The 21323-nt window shown below is 49.4% G+C and overlaps 4 protein-coding genes across 4 annotated transcripts; 1 reads left to right on the forward strand and 3 right to left on the reverse strand.

Moving 5' to 3' along the window:
- Positions 1 to 3526: 3526 nt before the first annotated feature.
- On the reverse strand, positions 3527 to 7167 carry MIND_00189300 (uncharacterized protein; the record flags this gene model as incomplete). Its single annotated transcript, XM_037358801.1, has 8 exons — positions 3527 to 4701; positions 4751 to 5060; positions 5105 to 5172; positions 5219 to 5361; positions 5413 to 5654; positions 5867 to 6024; positions 6088 to 6741; positions 6792 to 7167. 8 exons carry the CDS (start codon positions 7165 to 7167, stop codon positions 3527 to 3529), a joined length of 3126 nt encoding a protein of 1041 aa, XP_037223896.1.
- Positions 7168 to 9963: 2796 nt separating this feature from the next.
- MIND_00189400 (Mitochondrial phosphate carrier protein) lies at positions 9964 to 10323 on the forward strand (the record flags this gene model as incomplete). Its single annotated transcript, XM_037358802.1, has 2 exons — positions 9964 to 10272; positions 10321 to 10323. The coding sequence occupies 2 exons, from the start codon at positions 9964 to 9966 to the stop codon at positions 10321 to 10323; spliced, it is 312 nt and encodes a 103-aa protein (XP_037223897.1).
- Positions 10324 to 11086: 763 nt separating this feature from the next.
- Positions 11087 to 12705, reverse strand: MIND_00189500 (uncharacterized protein; the record flags this gene model as incomplete). The annotated part of the gene is made up of 10 exons (XM_037358803.1): positions 11087 to 11489; positions 11546 to 11602; positions 11648 to 11729; positions 11776 to 11833; positions 11891 to 12168; positions 12221 to 12253; positions 12305 to 12386; positions 12446 to 12482; positions 12520 to 12612; positions 12668 to 12705. The coding sequence occupies 10 exons, from the start codon at positions 12703 to 12705 to the stop codon at positions 11087 to 11089; spliced, it is 1161 nt and encodes a 386-aa protein (XP_037223898.1).
- A 1457-nt stretch (positions 12706 to 14162) lies between these two features.
- MIND_00189600 (uncharacterized protein) lies at positions 14163 to 16018 on the reverse strand (the record flags this gene model as incomplete). The annotated part of the gene is made up of 10 exons (XM_037358804.1): positions 14163 to 14342; positions 14607 to 14802; positions 14848 to 14904; positions 14963 to 15165; positions 15215 to 15492; positions 15542 to 15574; positions 15623 to 15704; positions 15750 to 15774; positions 15822 to 15914; positions 15963 to 16018. 10 exons carry the CDS (start codon positions 16016 to 16018, stop codon positions 14163 to 14165), a joined length of 1203 nt encoding a protein of 400 aa, XP_037223899.1.
- Between the last annotated feature and the right edge of the window lie 5305 nt (positions 16019 to 21323).

A 21323-nucleotide genomic window follows, 5' to 3' on the forward strand; every position in this document is an offset into this window, starting at 1 on the left:
TGGGTACGACGCGATCATGGTCGTCGTTGACACCCTCAGAAAGCGCCCACTTCTCAGAGTGTCATACGACGGTCGATGCAGTAGGGGCAGCCCGCCTCTACTACCGGAATGTCTGGCGGCACCATGGGACTCCGGAGAAGTACGTCTCCGACCGCGGCTCGCAGTTCATCGCGGACTTCACCCGAGAACTTTGGCGTCTAATCGGCATCAAGCCCGCCACGTCCACCGCGTACCACCCGCAGACAGACGGTCAGACAGAGCGCGTCAACCAGGAGCTGGAGCAGTACTTGCGGATCTTCACCAACTACCAGCAGGACGACTGGGATGAGCTGATTCCGGCCGCGGAGTTCGCCTACAACAACCACGTTCACTCCTCCACGCAGCAGGTCCCCTTCATGACGGACACGGGACGGCTCCCGCGCATGGGCTTCGAACCCGGAGTCCGTTCCGCCATGGAGTCAGTGAACGAGTTCCGCGACCGGATCGCCACTGGTGTTGCTGAAGCCAAGGCCGCGCTCACTAAGGCCAAAGAGGAGTACAAGCGCTACTACGACCGGAGACGGACTCCGTCTCCGGAGTTTAAGGTTGGCGACCGTGTTTGGCTGGATGCCTCTGACATCAGGACGACTCGACCCTCGGAAAAGTTCTCCCATCGCCGCCTTGGGCCGTTCAAGATAGTCGCGGAGATCAGCAAAGGTGCCTACAAGCTCGACCTCCCTCCGCGCTACTCGAAGCTCCACCCGGTCTTCCCCGTCGTCAAGCTCGAGCTCGCTCAGGACGACCCCTTCGACGGACGCCCCGGCTACGACCAGCCCCCTCCGGACCTCGAGGACGGAGTCCCGGAGTGGGAAGTAGAGGAAATCCTGGACGCAAGGGTGAGGTATAAGCGGCTGAACTACTTCGTCAGATGGAAAGGCTACGACGCATCGCACGACCAATGGGTCCGCTTCGACCGCGTCTTCGCCCCGGAGAAAATTGCGGAGTTCTATCGTAAGTACCCTGGCAAGCCACGACACATCGCCTCCGCGACCTTCGACTCGATTCCGTTCCGGTCTATGCGTCGGGACGCCGCATTCAAAGGGGGGGGTGATGTCAGGGGAACCTCCCTTTCGGCCCCTCGGAGACGCCTCCGATTCCGGTCCGACTCCGGTTCCGTCTCCGGTCCGGCCCTCCATCTCGCCCGCACAATCACCGATCCGTCAACGCCCTCCCGACGGTCGCCCTGGGACCTCGCCTGCGACGCCGCCCAAGCCTTCTGTGCCCGACAGCGGCAGCTACGGACAAGCAGTATATAGTCAGCTACCTAGCAGGCGGACCCTTAGAGTTTCTTCTCTTTGGATCCTCCCCTGCTAGGTCAGCTTCATTTGTATTCGCTTACCAATGTTCACGCTTTGGATCCTCCCCTGCTAGGACCTTGATCTCAGGCCTCCGGGGTTGCCCTTACACTAATCACTTCAGGTGGGCATGTATTTAAATATTCCAGTGCTTGGTATTTGGCATCAGTTGTCATCTTTGTTTCTTTCCTCTTTGAGCAACTGAAGGATTGGTTTGAGGCATAAATGTATTTTCTGGATTCTTTGCTTTCCATCATCACTTTTGTGTATGACAGTTAATCTCCAGCCTAGTTTTATTAACCAGCGGGTTGCAGTTCTTTCACATAAAGGCTTATTAGTAGTGATACCTGGTAAAATTGTTGTGTTAATGGCATATTGAAAATTTTTAGAAAAATAATACCTCCAGATGGTTGTGCCTCCAACCAAGTCCTAGTAGCATTCCTAATATTTTCTTCTGATCAAAGAGAACAGGAATCCTGCATGCCTCCCTGGGCTTCCCTAGGAAGACTCCTAAAGACTTCAAAGTGCCTAACTAGCATTCAAACATGTCTAGCAAAATGAACACCTTCTTTCTCATGTCATTGCCTTGCAATCACAATACTGGCACGGATTCTTAAGAATCCTTTCAGCATGAGGGTACAGAAATTTCAAGCACCACTGATCAACCTGTGCCAGAGGAATATGTTTCTTTTTCCCTTCTTTAAGCCACTGATCAACTAGCTCTTTAATTCCATCCCAGCTTAAGATATCAGCTAAATGCTCTGAGACTTATTCCTCCAGCTCTGCCTCCCACTCTTCCTCAAATCTGTCTGTCTGCTCATTATCTTCATTAGAGATAGACTATAGTTTCCTCTGGAGCAGCGACTGGAGTTGCTAGCCTAGTTGAGATTGGACTTAACTGTATAGAGCTTGCAGCTGAAGATAGCACCAGGCACTGGTGAGGGTGCTGCAGAAATAGGTCCTATAAAATCTCTCTACTGGCTCTGTATCCATATCCATTTGTTGCCTCTCAGACTCAGAGTCACTTGCTAAGTTTATGATATTTTGGTGTTGATAGGTTTTGCTCTTTGCCACAAGAGTAGTGCTTGGTCTAACTTGGTCAGCCTCAGGTTCTGGTTCAACAGGTGTCAAAGCTGTCAATGTCCATGCTCCTGCTGAAATAGACATTTCCTGTTAGCCTTGTAATCTCTTTCTCCACTTAGGCTCTTGTAAGATTCATTTTGCTTTACCAACATGTCCTAGTCCTATTGTATAATGAGGTTGTCTAGCTGCATGATTAACTTATTAGTATCATACATAATTATTACAATTTATCCTTATCCTTGTGCTCCTTCCTGCGTCATTTGACCTTGTGAAGCATATCTGCAGGCAGCCACTCTGTATCAGAATCTACAGTTTCATCTACAAGAACGATATAAGTCACAAGCCAAGTTTGCAACTCTTTATTATCCAGAGCATTATCCTTATCATCCCAGTTGAAGTCATCTACCTTGTCTTGGTCATTATCAGATGGAGGAGCGCCGTTGGAAAGAGCAGAAAATTCCCTTTCAAATGGTACCGGTCACGTGCCCATAGCATGAGAAACGCGGTACGGCAAAGCGATTTACATTATCTTGCTTAAAAACCTTTTCAACTTTTAATAGTGTATAAAATCAAGAATATATTCTTATTGTCCTTTTATGCACTAATATGAATATTTTTTTAATAGAATTGATTCAAAGGTTTCCAACATTTATTCTGAGATTCTCCATATATTGCAAGGCTATCGTGCATGAAAGGGAATTTATGGGGTCCATATGTTATTATTCATATAGTGGTCATATTGACAGCTCATTACCGTGGAAAGAATAAATGATATAATTCTCACAGAAATCTACCAACCACCTAAGAGCCCCCTCAATTACGTTGAAGTGGGAAATGCCTCCTATAAGTGGTTGTATTTCAAACTAGATTAGTGGTTAACTTGTGGAGAGTCAGCGTTGTTTGTTCGCCCCAGTTTCTCGGCGGGGTCTGCATCTTATCTTCCTATCTCTGGTAGTCTCATGAACCTGTACCAATTCAAGTTTGGAATGGACGCGGCGTCATCGATATTCGTCGCGGGCGAAAACGTTCTTCGAGCTTACGGTACAGCAAAATTATACACAGTATCTGGGGCCTAGAGGAGAGAGAAAGTAGAAAAAATGCCGGAAGCTCTACCCGTCCCTGCCGACAGGCATCTCATAATCCATCGGCACATCCTTCCTCTCCAGCCACGCTGCATCCTCCCCGCCCAAATCCACACCACTCCCGCAGTCCAGATGTCTTCTCCCCGGCAGCTCCTTCAACGTGACCCGCTCTCCCGAGCGTATAACAACGTAGTGCTCGCCATGCCAGCCCAGAAAATCGATGCTCGACAGGGCCGCCGCGACACCCTTTGCCGCGCCGGCCCACGCGTCGGTCTGGACCGCACACTCCTTCTCGCTCATCAAGCTAGGCTGTGGCCGCCGACTCGCGCTATTTTGGAGGTGCAAAAAGCCAAGGGAGGTAAATTGCTTCAGCCGATGTACGAGCGCGGGGTCGTGGACAGGTCTATCTGCGACAGCGGTGGATAGGTGCAAGGCGATTAGGGATGACGGAAGACAGTCCACCAATGATGAGAACGCAGCGACTGTCAGATGAGCGATTCGGACACCAAATACGCGCAACGAAGGAAGGGTGGGCAGGAGGGTGTGCACGAGCTCCCACGGACAGCTGCCGAGGTCCAGTCTCCGGAGGCGCTGACGGGAGGCAAGAAATTGGGTGACAGATCGGTATAGCGCTGGTTGGTCATCATGACCAATGAGGATGAAGCGGAACGATTCCAACAATGGCAAGAGCGAGTGGTCCTCCCCAGTTTGGACATCAGTGCCAAATACGACACCCGCGGCAACGGGATCTTCGAACGTCCCATGCAGTGTAAGGCTCTGGAGACCATGCGCTTGCGCTATGCGAACAAGCACGAGTTGTGATATGCGGGTATCGACAAGGTCGAGGTGGGTGAGATTACGGATGGTCACGCTCCCAAACGCCGCATCCCAGCTGTGGGCCCGCATGAGGTAGGCGCCAAGCACCAGATGTTTGAGCGTTTCGGAGTTATGGTCCAGTACCGACCGCACTTCTCCCATATCCGCAAACCCGTCGTCGTCTTCGGCTCGAAGGGTGAATTTGTGAAGATTGTGGAAGGCAGAAACGCCAACGGCGTCGAAATGCCATCCAATGAGGCCCAGGCCGTGAAGCCTGGGGTGGGCTGAAAGGACAGTTTGGACAAGCTCTGCCCGTAATTCAGGATATCCTATCCATTCAAATGAACGCAATGCGTGGAATTCGGGGATGGTTGTGCGGAATATACCTGGCATCGGTTCAGGACAGAGAGAAGAAAAAGAGATATAAAGACGCACGCATCATTAAATCAAGCATTTCGCCCTCCTCATATGCCCAATGAATCCTTAGCGTCTTTATTCGCCCAGCAAATACTTTGTCCGTCTTCACCCGGTCGAAAACGTCGAGACCGCGATTGAGAGCGTCTTGCTGGTCCTCCGCAAAATACAAGTCCAGCGTATCGAATATGAGCCGGACCGCAATCTCGCGGTGGAAAGGGGAGACGAAAAACCACGTCCGAAGGTGATATCGGGGAATAAAGGACGCTATCCGCTCCCAGATTTCAAGAGGCGTGCGATGCGACGCCGGGTCGCTCGCAAAAGCAATTTTCTACTGGAATTCAGGAGGCGGACGAGCGGAAGAAAACGACTCACCGTCTCGCGCTGAAAGTACCGCTGCACCTCCGAGTTACCTGGCTCCAGCTTCTGGGCAGCTTTGAAGTCTGACGCAAGCTTCAGTGACGGTGGAATATATAAGAAGCCACACACCTTGCTCCGCTAGCTCGTCTAGCCTCTCTCCCTCCCGTTTCCTTGCAGTCCCCCGCGCCAACAGGGCCCTCACTATATCCCGTCTCTCTAATCCCGGAGTCTTGAGGTATACCTCAAGATAGCTCTCCACCTCCGGCCCGTATCTGTCGCAGCACATTTCAGTCGTCGAAAGAGGTCTTGCAGACCAGACATACCGTCCATTCTGGATCAGCCCCAGCGCTGTGTCCAGAAGTAAGCTAGCCTTGCGCGCGTGCGAAAGGGAGTGCAGAGCGGTGGAAAGCGTTGCTGTCAGCTCGTCGTTTTCCGCAGGCATCCCTGCGATGCGGTCGTTGCTGCCGGTGGCGGGGGAACGAGGAGGAGAAGCGGTGTCACGCGTTACGCGACGTGGGAGTCTGGCGCCGGGCGCTCGGGACGTGCCTTCCGTGATCGGTGACTTCTGCACACGAACTCTATCGACCGGTATTTATACACGTCTGGCGAATCAGACACCACCGATTTCACAATTTACTCACGCGCTCAGCCAGCCTGGTTGCCCGCACTTAATCGTGCCCACGCCGCGAGGTACGCTTCTTTCGTGCAAGGGTATATCTGTTCGTCCTGGTAGCATAGGGCTCAGAAGCGGCGTAGATACGGGGGGAAATGGCTTACGTGCACCCACAGTTTCGGCAACGTCCGGGGCCGCCTGGACACAATCATCGTCTCAGAGACCTCGTCGTTGGGTCCGGCAGCTGCTCTTCTGTGCCTCTGGAATGGCAATTTCGGGGGAACGTAGTCCCCTCGGATGCTTTCCATCTTCATCCCTCGGTCTGCATGAATAGTGTCAGCTTTGTCGATGTCTCCTCAACTTGAAGCAAACCAGGCGTGCGCACCAAAAAGATCCAAAACTTGCAATGTCCGCCGACGGATAAGCAGATACGTGAGCAAGGCAGTGATCCAGCGCACCGCAACTAACCCAATCATCACACAAATGAGGGGCAGGAAAATTAGGGTGATCAGGATCGACACCGCCATGGTCCCCGCCGTGGACTTGATGGGGCGCGTCTTTGCCACCATCGGCGATGTGTGGCGGATAGCGTGGTAGACGGCGTATACCACCCCGCTCGTCGCGCCGAGCGAAATCAACACCAGGAAGATCACCACCAAACGACGGAACATCAGGATGCCGTTCCGCCACTCCTCGTAGTGCAGGAAGCGGAAGACGAGGGAGACCGAGGATGGATCGTGGCGGGAGAGCTCGAGGTCCTTGACTTCTGAAGTCCCATACGTCTGAAGGGCGGCAGTGCGCGGGATGACAAACGTCCGCGGGGTGATCGATGTCGCAACAAATGGGAAGGCATAATGGCGCAGTGCCAGAGTATGGAACACGATGCGTGAAAACCAGTAACAGTTGCTTGTGGCAATGCTGTACCGCGGTTCCTCCCCAGCGATAATTTCCACATAACGTGCCAAATCACACAGGCGAGGATACGGTCCCGACCATTTGTAGTCAAGAAAGTCTCTAAATGCGTCAACGCAAAAGGTCCCTAGCCAGAATGGTTCCCCTTATCATGATGCAACTAAAACAGCGCCATACCTTTTGGAAGGATGTTGCGGTCCGTGACCAGCGCGAATAGCAATCGATGAGTTCCATGAAAAGCTGTGTCGGGCTCCGGTTTCGCCGCCATGAATGTTGCTTTGTCCGCTGCCAGCTCAAACGGACGCAAAATGGCCTTCCCCGCGCGCTCGAGGATCAGGTCGTAGGCCAGACCAGCATGATGAAAGCGCAAGGCCAGACATTGATGCTTGAGGATCGTGTCCGCCTCCTGCCACCAGCAAATGTCCGTGATGACGGTGTCCCGAATCTCCGTAGCCGCCTGGATCCAGTCGCAAAGCGCGCGAATAGACATTGTGCCGTGAGGAATACCCGCCCCTTCCAGCGCGTCCGGCGGGCATCCGTCGACGTTGCTCATCGTGGTTTAGAGAAGAACAGCTTGGCACAGCATCATTGATTATTGTCCTGTCACACTGACACAGCACCAGCACCTAAACACAGCCTTCAACACCGTCGATGTGTTCATACATCGGAGACTGAGTAATTCAGGCCGCTGAAGCGGGTTAAAAAAAGACTAGTTTATTTTAGAAATAATGTTTCAAAATGAATGCTTTCGAAATTTTGCAAAACAAAAAATTGTTTAAAAGACACTCGAACTTCAAGTTGAAAGACAGTAGATTTTGTGCTGAAATTTGCCAAAAAAAAAAAAAAAAAAAATATTCCCCTGAAATGGGTTTTTTACAAACCAAAAACAGTGGTTTGCTTTCAAATTTGGACACAAACAAAGAGATTATGTCCTTCATTAATGAAATATCAAAATTTTCTTTCCAAGTTTGTAAACAATGAATTGATTTGGTTTCTGCCTGAGCAATAATCAGCAAAAACCCTTTAAGAAGGGAGTTCTCCATTGGTTCTTAATTTGTAAGAAAGCCAATATGAAACAGTGATCTTCTTTTTCAGTTGGGGACAAACCAAGGCAGCAAAAAAAAATAAAAGTGATAGGAATATTAGGAGAATTTGTAGAAATATACATGTTCAAGACATATTATTTTATTGGTAACAAATGTAAATAATCCTAGTACTTGGGACAACTTATACAGTTCATACCAGGGACAGTGACAATTTACATTTTAATAACTTGAACAGATGGAAAAATGAAACTTAGACTTGATTTGCAAGTAATGGGATCACATACTTATCAAGTTCTCAGATAGGATATGAGTCAAAGCTAATATCATAAATGCAACATGAGAAGTACAAGAACACGATGTGATGCCTGTGTGTGACAGCTCGGCACTTTTCGGTGTGTTGACCCTTGTCCACCATCGACAACGCAGCCAAAAATTTTGAGGCACTTCAATTAAAGCTGTTAAACATTAGAATTATGTTCTGCTTTGGGAACAATCTTTAGCAGAAGCCCTAGTGTGATTGAATACTTTGAAGAAATACACCACCAAAGTGTTCATAGGTCTGAGCTAGCTGGAGGTTCCAGATGATTTCCATATAACCCAACCAACATCTGGGTCCAGCTGGTTTCCATTGTATCAAGAGAATGTCCAGAAAATCTTGTAAGGCAGTATTGCAGTATTGGGTAGATCAACCAAATCTGCTAAGTCCAGCCGAGCTTGATGATAAAATTAGGCTGACGCAATGGGCGGGTATGCTCCGGGACATCACAGATACATCAATCGTTTCACAGTCACAGTCACAAATGACATTTTTCTTCCTCTTCTTCCATCCTCACATCCCCCCAAATGTACCGCCCACCCCAGCGTCCTCGCATCAAGCAGGCGGTCTGTAAGTAGCGTGGCTTGCTGTTAATGTGTTTGCTCACTTATTTTTCTAGTGTTTCATTGAGGTCGCATGCTGAAGTTCCGAGGAGAAGGGTGAGCGCCGGTGAGCAGCAGTTGTTGTGTGCAGTGTTAATGCTCACACTCTCTTTTCCGACTCAAGGTTCCAGCCCTGGCAATGCCTGCCATCCTCCCTTTGAGGTCGCCAGCCCCTACACCGTGTCCGAAGCGGTGGGCGCTGCCTCCCAGCGCCGTGATGACAACCGTGCACACATTAGTGCGTCCCTGCTGTCTCGTATTCTGGGTTTACTGATGCCATCTTAGGCAACACTTCTACGCCTCGAGCGTAGACTTCAACACTTGTTGTGTGTGCATTGTCCTGAGCTTATACCGCGCTTGACTAACCTCCCCAGCCCCCCACCCTGCCCATGCAAAACACCCCGCCCTCCTCCGCTACCTCTTCAACCCCACCCACGACCTCCGCTGCCCCCGCACTGCCCCTCTAACCCTGCTGTCAACCAAAACCGAAATCCAGTTCACGACTGTCGTTGTGCCCACGCCGACCCCCCAGCAACAATGGTGTCGCGAATGCGAATGTGAAGGGCAGACCCCACTGCCGCCGGCAGGTTGTCCAGCCGCGCGCTCTCCAATAGAGCTAAACTGTAGCTACTCGAGTAGTCCTTGTATATTCGCTTACTCTTGCAATTGATATTTTTGTTATAATTTTCTGTCCGTATTTTAGTATTTACCTGCCTGCGGTATTGTGCCTGAATACCAAATAGATTATATAACAGCTACCTGGACGCCCAGCTGGTGCCCAGACCTTCTGGATCCATCATGGATCCATTTGCGACCAAACATGGTTACCATGTGTCACTGATCCGGGAACCAGCCAGCCATCACATGTGTCCACCGGGGATTTTCCAGCTATGTCACAGCTGGAAACCCATTGGCGGTGTATTACTCTCAGTTAAAAATCAAGCTTAAGCTCCTGCCAGGATAATTTAGAATCTGAAAATACTTACCCACATTTGCCAGTCTTGGACCCAATTGCTACTACAATGCTGTATATGTAGGACACTTTTTATGTACTTTAAATCAGTTTGTGCTACGCCGCTCGTCGGCCCTACCTTGAATCATGTCTCGGTGTCGGTGCTCCGCTCCGCTGTGACGTGTGACCACCGAATTGAATAAATTGATACAGAATGCTATTGGTGGTGTAGTTTGTTGGTTTGTTTGTAACACTGTAATACTGCCTCATGAACCTGATACCTAAATGTGGTACTTAGTTTCAATGTTTTTCAGTAATTCTTGCTTGATTCATCCGCCAACGGCAGCAGCCAGTGATTGTCACCGATTAACCCCGATCGATGATCCGCGCCGAGTCTAGACCCGGGTGAAACGAGACCCGGACACGCAAGCACATGTTTTCCCACCTTTTCTCTTCCCGCCTCCATCCGTCCGCCCCGCTCCCTGCGCTGCACATCGCGATGGTCCTCGGCCCCCGTGTTCGCCAGCTCCTGCCGTACATCAACTTCGCCGTCGCGGCCGGCGCGCTTGCCTTCCAGACGACTGTGCTCTACCCGTGGCACCACGAGCTGGACGAGGCGTTCCGCCGGCTGAAGGCGGAGCAGGGCGAGGTCCTCCGAGAGTACCACCAGCTCAAGATCGAGCGCTTCAAGGACCTGGAGAAGAAGATGGGCGAGCTGGAGCGGAGATTGGGGAGCAGTCCGGTGTGTGCCCTGTCCGAGGAGAAGACGAACTGACTGATGGCGTTGTAGTGAATCGCCTCTGGATACTCGTCCCCCGCATTAAATGCGCGATCCCCCAGCATCTCTCTGTCGTAAATCGCCAACTACTGGCTAGATATATCACTTCCACATCCATTAATCGGAAATCCACCTATTTTTATTGCACACTGTCGTCTCCGTCTCTTTGATACACACGAGGACAAGCTTCATGGCCAGATGCGTTGCGCTCATGGGTGTCCATATCCAGTCCATCTTTCGCCACGCAATTGATGCGCGAACCTTGGGTTCGCCACAGACTGCTGACTGTTTGACGACTCATCGGCATAGGTACTAGACATATCACATATCCCTACATCCATAAATCCATCTATTTTATTGCGTAGAGCTCGGACCCCAAATAGATTTGGTGCATATGCTTGTACGGTGTCCGATGTGGCCCACCATCTTGATCAAAAGTTTTGAAACCAAAAAAACAAATCTTTTGATGAGAGCATAAGTATCAGCAACCCAAGACGTCGACATTCAAAATTTGTATTCCACCTTTGGTTTTACTTGTTGCAAGTGGCGCCCATTTTATCTCAATCGCTCTGATTTCTAGCATCGCAATCTGGCCTGAAGCAAGCGGGTTGCTGATAAGCTCTATTTAAGGCGCTTGTTAACGAGGAGTCGTCAATGCCAGTGCAATGCCTAACGTGAACAATTGACTGACATAGTACATGAGGATGATGTCCGACAGCGTCCTCTGCATCTACGTGGAATACCAAGTCCATAAACAAATAAATAAAATACACTAGTCCTACACAGCCCGGCTCTCCTGGTATCGCACAGGCATCGCGATGTACCGCGGGTTCCGCGCATCTTCCCCCGCTTCTTTCCGATCGCCATACGGCCCCGCCGCATCGACGTCCACAAACGACTCCATTTTCACGTTCACGTTCACACCCGAGAGCCCCGTCGCGTTTCCAGACTGCAGATATTGTGCCTCGATGTCAACGGGCGCATCGGAGGTAAGGAATGGACGCACCGGCGGGTAGGTCAGCCCCATCGGCCGGGTCTGCGTCGCCGTCTGCGTGAGCCCGAAGGTCTGACCGGGCCCACGGCTGAGCGAGCGGCTGCCTGAGGTGCCCTCCTTGCTCTGCTCGAACAGCACGTTCGGCGCAAAGCCAAGGGCAGACTCGCGCCACGGCCGCGCGTTGAGCCTGGCGTGCAAATGGTCAGCCGCGGAGGATGTGCAGAACGGATGGGAGGAACAGACGTGCTGATGAGGCTGTTGGTGTACAGCTTCGAGAGCGCAAAGTCGAGGATGAAGTTGCTGCTGAGGTAAATAAACGGCGACGGGCAGGAAGGAGGGACGTACTAGCTGGCGTTTGGGAACGCGATGTACAGCAGCAGGTCGAGCAAGGCGGCGGTGGCAGTGATCAAGCCAGTTTGTACCGTGACTGTCCGCCAAGGTAAGAAATAGCGAACTAAGGGAATCAGACTCACGGCGGATAATCTTATTCACGTAGCTATCCGTCGACGCCATCTTCGTCTTGCGTGTCCACTATCGAAAAACAGAGGCGTCAAAAAACGAGAGAAACGTCGCGCGATACGAACGCACCAGCGAGAACACCAGCGCCGCCGTCAACACCACATCACACGCCGTACTCGCCACGAGCCAGGTGATCACCTCCGGCTTGAACGACGCGAAGCTCGCAAAGTTGGGGTGGAGCGAGACAACGACGGAGGTCACGATTCCGCCGACGAATGCGACGAATGCGAGGATCGCGATGAGCGCGGAGAGAAAGTACGAGCGGGTGATGACATGCAGGCGCCACGCGACGAAAAGCTGCGTGGGTGCGGAGACGAGGACGGTAAGGGCCGCATCGGGCCGGAGCACTGTGGATCGAAATTGGGGTCAATGGGGATAGGAGCAAGAGTATCGACGGACAGATAGGCGACACGATCAGGGCTTCAGGACGGGCTTGATAGGTAATGTCAGAGCGTATTTGTAGCAGGTAATAGAGTGACACACCATAGCGGGTGATGAGGGGCTCATATACCACTCCGACGTTGCACACCAGGCTCGCGGTCTCGATAACAACGAGGTAAGCAACCTGGAGAGGACAGGCTTAAGATGCGGGATTTCACAGAGAGAAATAAACGCGCCAGATACTTGAACCAGGCGCGATCCCTTGGGTTTATTATTAGTCCTGAGGGAGAAGAGAGCGTTCTCGGTCTGGTACTTACTTCGTGTAATGCTGGAAGTAGAGAAACGCCTGCACGGCCATGACACCATACAGCAGGGTGTTGAGCAGCGCGCCAATGAGCAGAGGGCCAAAGCTGTCAAGGCAATCCGTCAGCTGTAACTCCATCCACAAAAGCTTTCTCGACTCACAGACCGGTGACGTCTGGCGGTGTCTGCGAGGAAGCCATGTCAAGTCGGTGGGTGGTCTCGCCAGCTGGCCGGGAGAGCTAAATGGGTGTCGGGAGGGGAACGCAGAGCCCAACGACAGGCAACCCGCTGTAGGACTGGCAGGACACGGTCCCGCGGGAAATTGCCGTCGCTTTTTATGGTATCTCGTATCGAGCATGATATATCGCGGGCCCGTGTAGGAGGGTATATGAGCGCACCCCCCCCTCTTGATGGAAGACATTTCTGTCGTGATGATGATGGAAAGCTGCCCGATCCGCGCTCCTGCAGTGGCGGGATGGCCGCTTGCTCCTCCCATTCCCGAACACATCACGCGCCGACACCAATACACCGATGATGGGCGATCGCGTCTTGACGCTGTTAGCGCAGGATTGGACGCTGTTGAGGCTTCCTTTTGCGCTGGATCGCCTTGGGATCGACGACAGAATGGATAGACAGCAGATATATGCATTGGATACACACTCGCTGACGGCGCAAGCCAAGGGGATCTTCTGATCTTCGCTGTCACAAGCGGAGAAATACGTGCATAGCGACGAGGGATATCTGCAGATCATCAGCATCACTGGGTGGGTCAATTGGCGTCAATCGTCACCCATGCGCAGACGGTTGGGAAGTAGGACCGGCAGAGTGGCAATCACGCCGTTCAGCCGTACTTACAGCCGCGTATCGTATCGTACGGGAAGTGTCGGAACTCGCCGCATGCGAGTTGAAGGCGCGGGGCAGTAAACTGTATGCCGGAGTTAGAGCCCTAGCTGGCGCAGAAAGGAAGACGCGCCGAATTTGGTCCCGCGCCTCCGAGGATGTAATCCAACGTCTGACGAAGGGTCCTGTCCTGACTAAGACGAGCGCCAACGCAGAGAAAGCGCCAAGATGGCCAGAAGAAGTAGACGTCAATTCTGGGTAGCTTCAGGCGAACGCCGCTGGTGGGTCCATCGCCGGACCGATGGTGATGAGAGAAGAAAAGAAGAAGAAAAAAAGCGCGTCACACATCACATCAAATCACACGTCACGGTGACCGTTTGATCGTGGCCAACGGTTTGATCCATTGCTGCTGGCAAAGGAGCTTTCTTGACTCCCTCATAAGTATGCAACTCATATGGATGATTGTATTGTGTCGACCTTAGTGGTCTGCCGGGCCGGGCTTTGAGCCCGAAGCCCGGCCCAGCCCGCGTCCTCATAGCCGCGGAAAACAGTCTTTTGTTCAAAATGTTGTGGAAAACTGAAAATTTCACAAGGTGTGTGTAAAATTAATACTTCCCCACTTTGACCACCATAGTCGGCCGTCCACACGCAAGCCACACGAGTCCCAAAATCACACCCCGGATTCGGGCCGGCGGCCGGCGACCAGAGAGACTCCCTGGGTTCGAGCCTCGCGAGACGCTTTAGTTTTTGCGAACCTCAACGGTTTGATTGGTAAGTTACTTACACTCTATAGCTATAAAATACATAGTAACATAAATTACACCGGAGAATGCGCATGCTGGTCGCGCTCGTACCGCGGCATCGCGACGACGTACTGCTCCTCTCCATGGCCGTTCTTGCTGTCCACGCCTACGCCGTATGGGTGAGGGGCAGGCGTAATGTCGAGGAACGACTCCGTCTTCACGCTCACGTTCACGCCCGTGGCGGTCTGGGTTGACTAGCCCGAGCACGTCAGCAATCAGCAAGATAAGAACAGCAACCGCAGAAAGGAAGACGGGCAGATGGCAACAAATTCGGAGAACATGTGCGGCGTGGGTACACATCCGTTGTGCTTCCGAGGCTAAAGTCCGCATCAGGACAGCGGCTCCGACACGCCACGCCAACCTGAACAGGGTATCCGGATCCGCCTTACGCAGGAACCAACCCGGGATGCACCAACCGAATGGATGCAACTGAGAGAAAAACATAGACGGATGCTTACCGGCTGATACGAGCCCAGCCCCATATGGTCCTTCCTCTGCGTTCCCGTCTGCACCAGGCTAAAAGTCTGCGGGCCGGTCCGGCTCCGGCTCGCGCCGCCGGATGTCCCGGACGTCCCCGTCCTCCCGCTCTGCTCGAATAGCACGTTCGGCGCGTTGTAGTCCTGCGCGGACTCGCGCCACGGGCGGGCGTTTAGCCTGACTTGCCATTAGCAATTTGAAGGAAATGCAGTGGCACCGTACGTGCTGAGCAGACTGTTCGTATATAGCTTCGAGAGCGGGAAGTCAAGAATGAAGTTGCTGTCGGGTCGGCAACGTGAGATACCGGGCCCGGATCAACAGAGATGGATGGACGCACTAGCTGGTGTTGGGGATCAGCACGTAGAGCAGCATGTCAAGCGACGCGGCGGCGGCGGTGATTAGCCCCGTCTGCACAGTTACTACAACGGCCCGGGGGCGCCGATAAGTAGCCAACACATCACGCAGACGAGAGCGGTACGCACATCGAATAATCTTGTTGACATAGCTGTCGGTTGACGCGACCTTCGACTTCCGCGTCCACTGATGTGCGTCAGCATTTCAAGACCAGGGGAGAAGGGAAGACACCGACCAGGGATACCACCAGCGATGCCGTGAGCAAAACATCACAAGCGGAGCTCGACACAAGCCACGTAATGACCTCCGGCTTGAACGTGGGGAAGCTCGCAAAGTCAGGGTGCAGCGAAACAACAGTGGAGACTGCGACGCCGCCGCCGAATGCGACAACGGCTAAAATGGCAATGGCGCCAGAGAGCAGGTACGAGTGCGTGATGACCTGCAGGCGCCACGCGACGAACAGCTGTGTCGGTGCGGAGATGAGCACTGTTAAAACAGCATCCGGTCGAAGCACTGTAGAACCAATCAAAGTCACGACAGAATCAAGTGGGAAACGACGCACTGATTGGAGAAGTAATCAGCGCCTCCATGCGACCTGGAATTTCGCTGTCAGCAAGCAATAATAGATGCTAAGCACCCCCACCGTAACGGACAATCAGCGGCTCATACACCAGCCCCACAATACACACAAGATTGACGGTCTCGACGAGGACGAGGTAGCTCACCTGTACAAATATTAATACGGATAACTGGGAGCGATGGCGACGTACGAGGTATTTGAACCACGTCCGATCTCTGATAGGGGGTCGTCAACTTCGACGCAAACAGTTGGATGGACGCACTTTTGGTAGCGGTTGAAGTAGATGAACGCCTGGACCGCCATGACGCCGTACAGGAGCGTGTTGAGGAGCGCGCCGAGGAGGAGGGGCCCAAAACTGTCCAACCCGTGAGTACACAGTTGATGAACGGGGTGGTGAATTTACAGTGCAGTGACATCGGGCGGGCCAGACGGGGGACCAGGGGGAGCAGAGGACGACATTGCAAAGGAAGGAAGGACGTGTCTTGGAGCCTTTATTGGGGGCGACGACGGCGGGCGGGAACGAGGGAATCAAGAAGACGACGAACGGCGAGGACAACGGATCCGAAGCCTGCACTGCCCTGGTGCTAGGAGTCTTTTTATACACCCACCGTGGCGCTATATCTGCGCAAGTTACCAATCAGTCGCCGGGAAAGAGTGTATGCGGGAAGCGAGCGCGGGGTGGGGATCTCCTCAGGCTTGGTTTAGGGCGGACCAATCGCAGTCTTGACCAACGGCGGCGCGGCGGACGTAAGCTGGGCCGGGGCGAATCATGAATGAGCATTGTAATTCGAACGCCCCCAATTCACGAGCCGGTCAGCATCAGGGGTCTCGGAACACATCTATCTGCAGAAGAGCGATTAGATTCGAAAGATGATCAACAGTCAGGGCTTCGAACGCTAACGCGGATACGGGTGGTGGATACCGTCACCAGCCCAGTGTCTTCTGAGCCGCGGGTGCAATGGACCGCGAATCCCGTGTGGCTGTCGTTGCGCCATCTCCAAGCGTCCTTCAGCAGCCACAAGTGCGTCGAATCACACACCTCGGCCTTCTCTTCTCTGCCTAGTCCACATCTTTCTTCCTGTGTGCGTTGTCCCGCGCCATCCGAGTCGCGCGAATGTCGGTCCAAGCCTTATCGAGTCCCTGTGGCGGTATACGAATCAGCCAGCTGGCAGTTCCCCATCGCCGTGGTGGCGGTCGTAAATCAGACGCGTCACCCGCGTGACCCGTGTGATTTACGACAGCCGCACATGCGGGATCATCGATCGCTGCCATTTCTCGCTGAATGATACGGCGGCATGCGGAGGAGTGATCGCCGGTGTCAATCATGATCATCAAAGAAGATGTCTCATATCCACAATTAAAGAATCTGTCTTTTTTTTACATGTACATTAGGGTTAGGGAGATACATAATCGATGGTTAACATTGATAAATTCAATACTTCAACGTGATAGAATCTTGACAAATAAGAATAAATTTAGTAAATTAGCTATTGACTACCAAGTGGTGCTAAATACTTGGAGTGGGCTTCTGCTGGATGAAGACTCCTTGCTGGATAACTAGATATATGAAAAGGGGGTTTTAGTGGGTATTCTACCCTTGAAAAAAGGTGTTGGATAAATCATACCATAGTAGGAGTCCCACACTGGTTTTAAAACGTGCATAAAGGCATTTCCCCCCTGAGCTTAATTCCCGGCATTTTACTAGTAATCCCCAGTGCACCCTAGTGGATGTTCTTTAAAATGCTTCTGCAGACTGAAGTGAATTACTCTAAACACTCAAAAAAAAAAAAAAAAAGGTTCGGGAAACCTGGCTGTATTGTCGACTGTATCTTGCCTCTGATCTCTTTACCTGCTATTTCACCCCTGTCTGCTCTTATATTTGCTTGTCTTTCCTTGCTATTTTTATTTACAAAACAAGTTAGGCTGGCATAGGAGCTTATGCAGGAATCTATAGTGCTATGTTGGGTATTATGGATATGTCCTCTTAAGTCACTTCACAGGAAAGGCCAACTTTGCAACCAGATGCACTGTAGATCCAGTAGCTGTGGTAGCGCGGTAGACAAGTCCCCTGATCTCAGGAGGCTTGGTAGCAACCTGCCAATTGATGGTAGCAGCTAGTAGCCGCCCAGTGGAATCCTAGGAGCAGCTGGTAGTAAACAATACCAAAGGCTTTTTGTCCATAATCCACTTAAAGAGACTAAAAAAGAGTGCAAAACAAGTCTATTAAGTTACTGTTACTGAATACATATAGGGTTGAAGATAGCAAAGACACTCTCTTTTGCTCTATAGGTATAGGGCTCCAACTATTTAGTTTTCGTTTACATCTCCAGGTAAACTAAACGGAAATGGTAAGAAAACATTTAGTAAATGTTTATTACCATTTAAAAACAGTTAAAAATGCTAATATAATCACATAGAATAATTAACAATTTTATGGTACGTACTTGAGTTTATAAGGTTTATTTAAGTGAAGGATGTCATTTTCTCACTTGTAATACTGTTCTAGATGGGCATGTAGGTCAAGATTCATTGCCTTTGACTTATTTGATGCTGGATCATGTGATGAACTCCTGAAAGAAGAGGCCTAGGAATGCCGCAACTATCCATATTCATGTAGGATGTATGTTCTACACTAGTATGCATGTGGTAACCAGACATATTCCTAGTAGTAACATGGTTATGAGCCTGTCAGCTATTGTTATTAGAGGATAACCATTTAAACCATTTGTTTTCATTTATTTACTATTTACATACTATGGTAAACTAAATGAAAATAAAAACGGTTATTACCGTGTACAAACATTTGTACACGGAAATGGTTGGAGCCCTATATAGGTACCTATCCTCCCTTCAGCTACCTTCTGTAACACTTGCCAGAATTACAATAGATTATAGTATGGGGTCTCACTAGATATCTAAATATCCTTATACATGCCTTTTAATGTTCACTACTCAGTCTATAGACCCCACCATTCATGTAAACCAGTTCTGCACTTAACTTATCTCAGAATGTTCACCCTAATTCATCCTTTGAGAGTATATAAAGATTAATTAAAGTATGTAAGTAGATATATGCACCTTAGTTGCCAAGTATTACATATATGATCTATAATCAACTAGCAGGGTATAGCTGTATAGCCAATATGATATGTATTACTATTCATCATTATAATGGGGAATCAAAGGAATTTTTCATGTATATAATGTGATCTGAAAAATTAAATCTCATGGGGGGGACCTTTTCATCAGCAAAACCAAATTTTTCTAGACACTCTGGGGCATCTGGGTATTCTGTAGTTGACACAGGAACCCAGATCTATGTGTTCACAGACTGCAATTCTTATGGAAAGGTGGATAACACTCCACTCCCCAATAGTAACTATAAATTAAGTAAAAAAAAAGTGATATAAGTATATGCAGAAATAAGTGTCTGGGATCTGCTTAAAGACAACTAATTAAATAATATAGTGGTTACCTAGTAGATATAAGGCGGATGAAAATGATAAAAAGGACACCTACTTAAAAGCAGTGGACTGCAGTCTAACAAATGTAATTGGTCTGAATAATAGCTTGGTCGAACAGCAGATTAGTAATAAGGTTAGAAATAAGTAACCAAAGAAAAAAGGAAACACACCGGCTTTATCTTCACTGAGGCTGTTATTAGCAATGCATATTACACATAACAAGATCATGCTGAACCTCTGCCAATTTAAGAATGCAAAAATCTGACTAAGTGATCATGAGGTTATTAGGATTAGTAGAGTAGCATTGCACCCTAGAAGCAGCAGCTGTACAAATACCACAACTATTACCCAGAACAGGCAGATTAACTACTTTGCAGCGTAATAAGAGCAATGCTCCAGGTTCTTAGTAAACACTTTAGATTTTTTAATGATAAGCTAAGTGCTATCAAATCTATGTATATTATACCACATCCAATAGATATTAACCCATCTACCTGTTAAATTATATATGCTATTTATGTTAGCTTCTCTGTTGGTCTCTACTATAATAATCACTATATACTACACTACAACTCCTAGATCTACTACTACTACAATCTTCCTTCTAGTGCTCCTACTATTTTTTAAATAATTTCTATGTCTAACCACATTATACTTCTAACTATTTGTTCTCTTCTCATTAGTTAATAATCTAGGTTCCCATGTCCTTACATGCAATAAGTTGATAGCTTACAAAGCACCTTACGACTAACACAGGTAAGGTATTTCCACTTATCTATAGGTTTTTTTAGGTATTTTAGCTATATCTCCATCCTTATATCTTTATCTATAAATACAGATACCTTTATAGATACCTGCAGATGTTACAAAGGTAAATTAGACATCTTCGTTAGGCACTAGTTTACCTCGTGTCATTCACCAGTCCGCACGCTAGTTTTTTAAGCCTCTCTGTGCCACCTGTGCAGCCCAGTACCCACCGTCAATTGTCGGGTCCACCCCGGCGGGTTGGAGCAGACAATTCACGGCCGTTTTTCTCTCCACCATAGTAATGAATAATTAATGAAAAGCAGAATGAATAATTACGAGTTCCAAGGCTTTTTTCTCTCTAAGTCCATCGGGTATAGATAATTATGAATAATTCTGGCACTATAGGACTCGGACAACAAGATCACTGGTATGTGACATCTACAGGCTTGTTATACTCATCTATATTATACTATATATATTAATAAATCAAACACTAGTTTCAGCTTCTGGACATGCTGTTACACACTGTTATACGAGGTCACAGGTGTGACATATCTCCCAAAAAGGAAATTTCCGCCGTTTGACTGTATGATCATCAGAAAGTGTCACACATCGTCACAAAATCAAAGTTGTGTGTTTTGACTATATAAACAACTTTCATTAAGTAACCTATGGGAGCAGCTCAATAAGTATGTTAGCACTGACCCATCACTAGCTCATGTATAACTGACAGGCCTCTATATCCATACCTGCTTGAGCTAAAAGCATGAATCAAGTACTAGCAGAAAGGGTCTCAAAAGCACTATTGATTCATAAGGTATTTGGATTACTATCATTTGATATGATGGCAATATTGACTATTCAGTTATGAAAAATTGAATATTTAGTACTTTAAAAATGTAAGGTGACCAACTTGCAAGTTTGGCTACTCTAACATAAAGCTCTGGTATGTATGCTCAAGTCCTAGTGAATATGGCACCAAGAATGTAATGCATTCATTTATCAGTGGCCTTTGATCTCCATCACCTCTGGAAGATAAGCATATATCACCAGCTAGCCTTGGTGGATAAAGCTGGGAGAGAGTTCATTGGGAAGATATACTATCCTACTATCTTTTGAGCTTCCTCAGCTATGTTTTTCTTTATCATTATCTTCGTTTATTCACTCCCAAGAATACCTAAATACTAAGTGGAGCAGTATTTTGCTGATATCTTGGGACTACATGCATGGAATCTCATGATCCAAGTTGATATGGAACCATAGTATGGTCTACCACATCTCTATCCATTTGTAACCACACAGCAACTGTGAGGATCAGTCAATTCCCTGAGACCTTGGGTGCTATATATTCTATGATGGAGATCAGCTACAAGGGTAAGGACACCATTTTCTGGGAGGTGCATGGGACCCCTACCTGTAGATGTACTCAAATCAATGAGATTTGCAAAGGCCATACTATGGTGAACTCATCATTTTTGGGTTAGATAACACTGATAATGGGACTGTGAGAGATCCACATTAGCTATAAGGTTGATTCAAGTGCTGGACAGGTT

The sequence above is a fragment of the Mycena indigotica genome (assembly GCF_014461135.1).
Source record: "Mycena indigotica strain 171206Taipei chromosome Unknown Mind.scaff0002, whole genome shotgun sequence".
NCBI classification, from domain to species: domain Eukaryota; kingdom Fungi; phylum Basidiomycota; class Agaricomycetes; order Agaricales; family Mycenaceae; genus Mycena; species Mycena indigotica.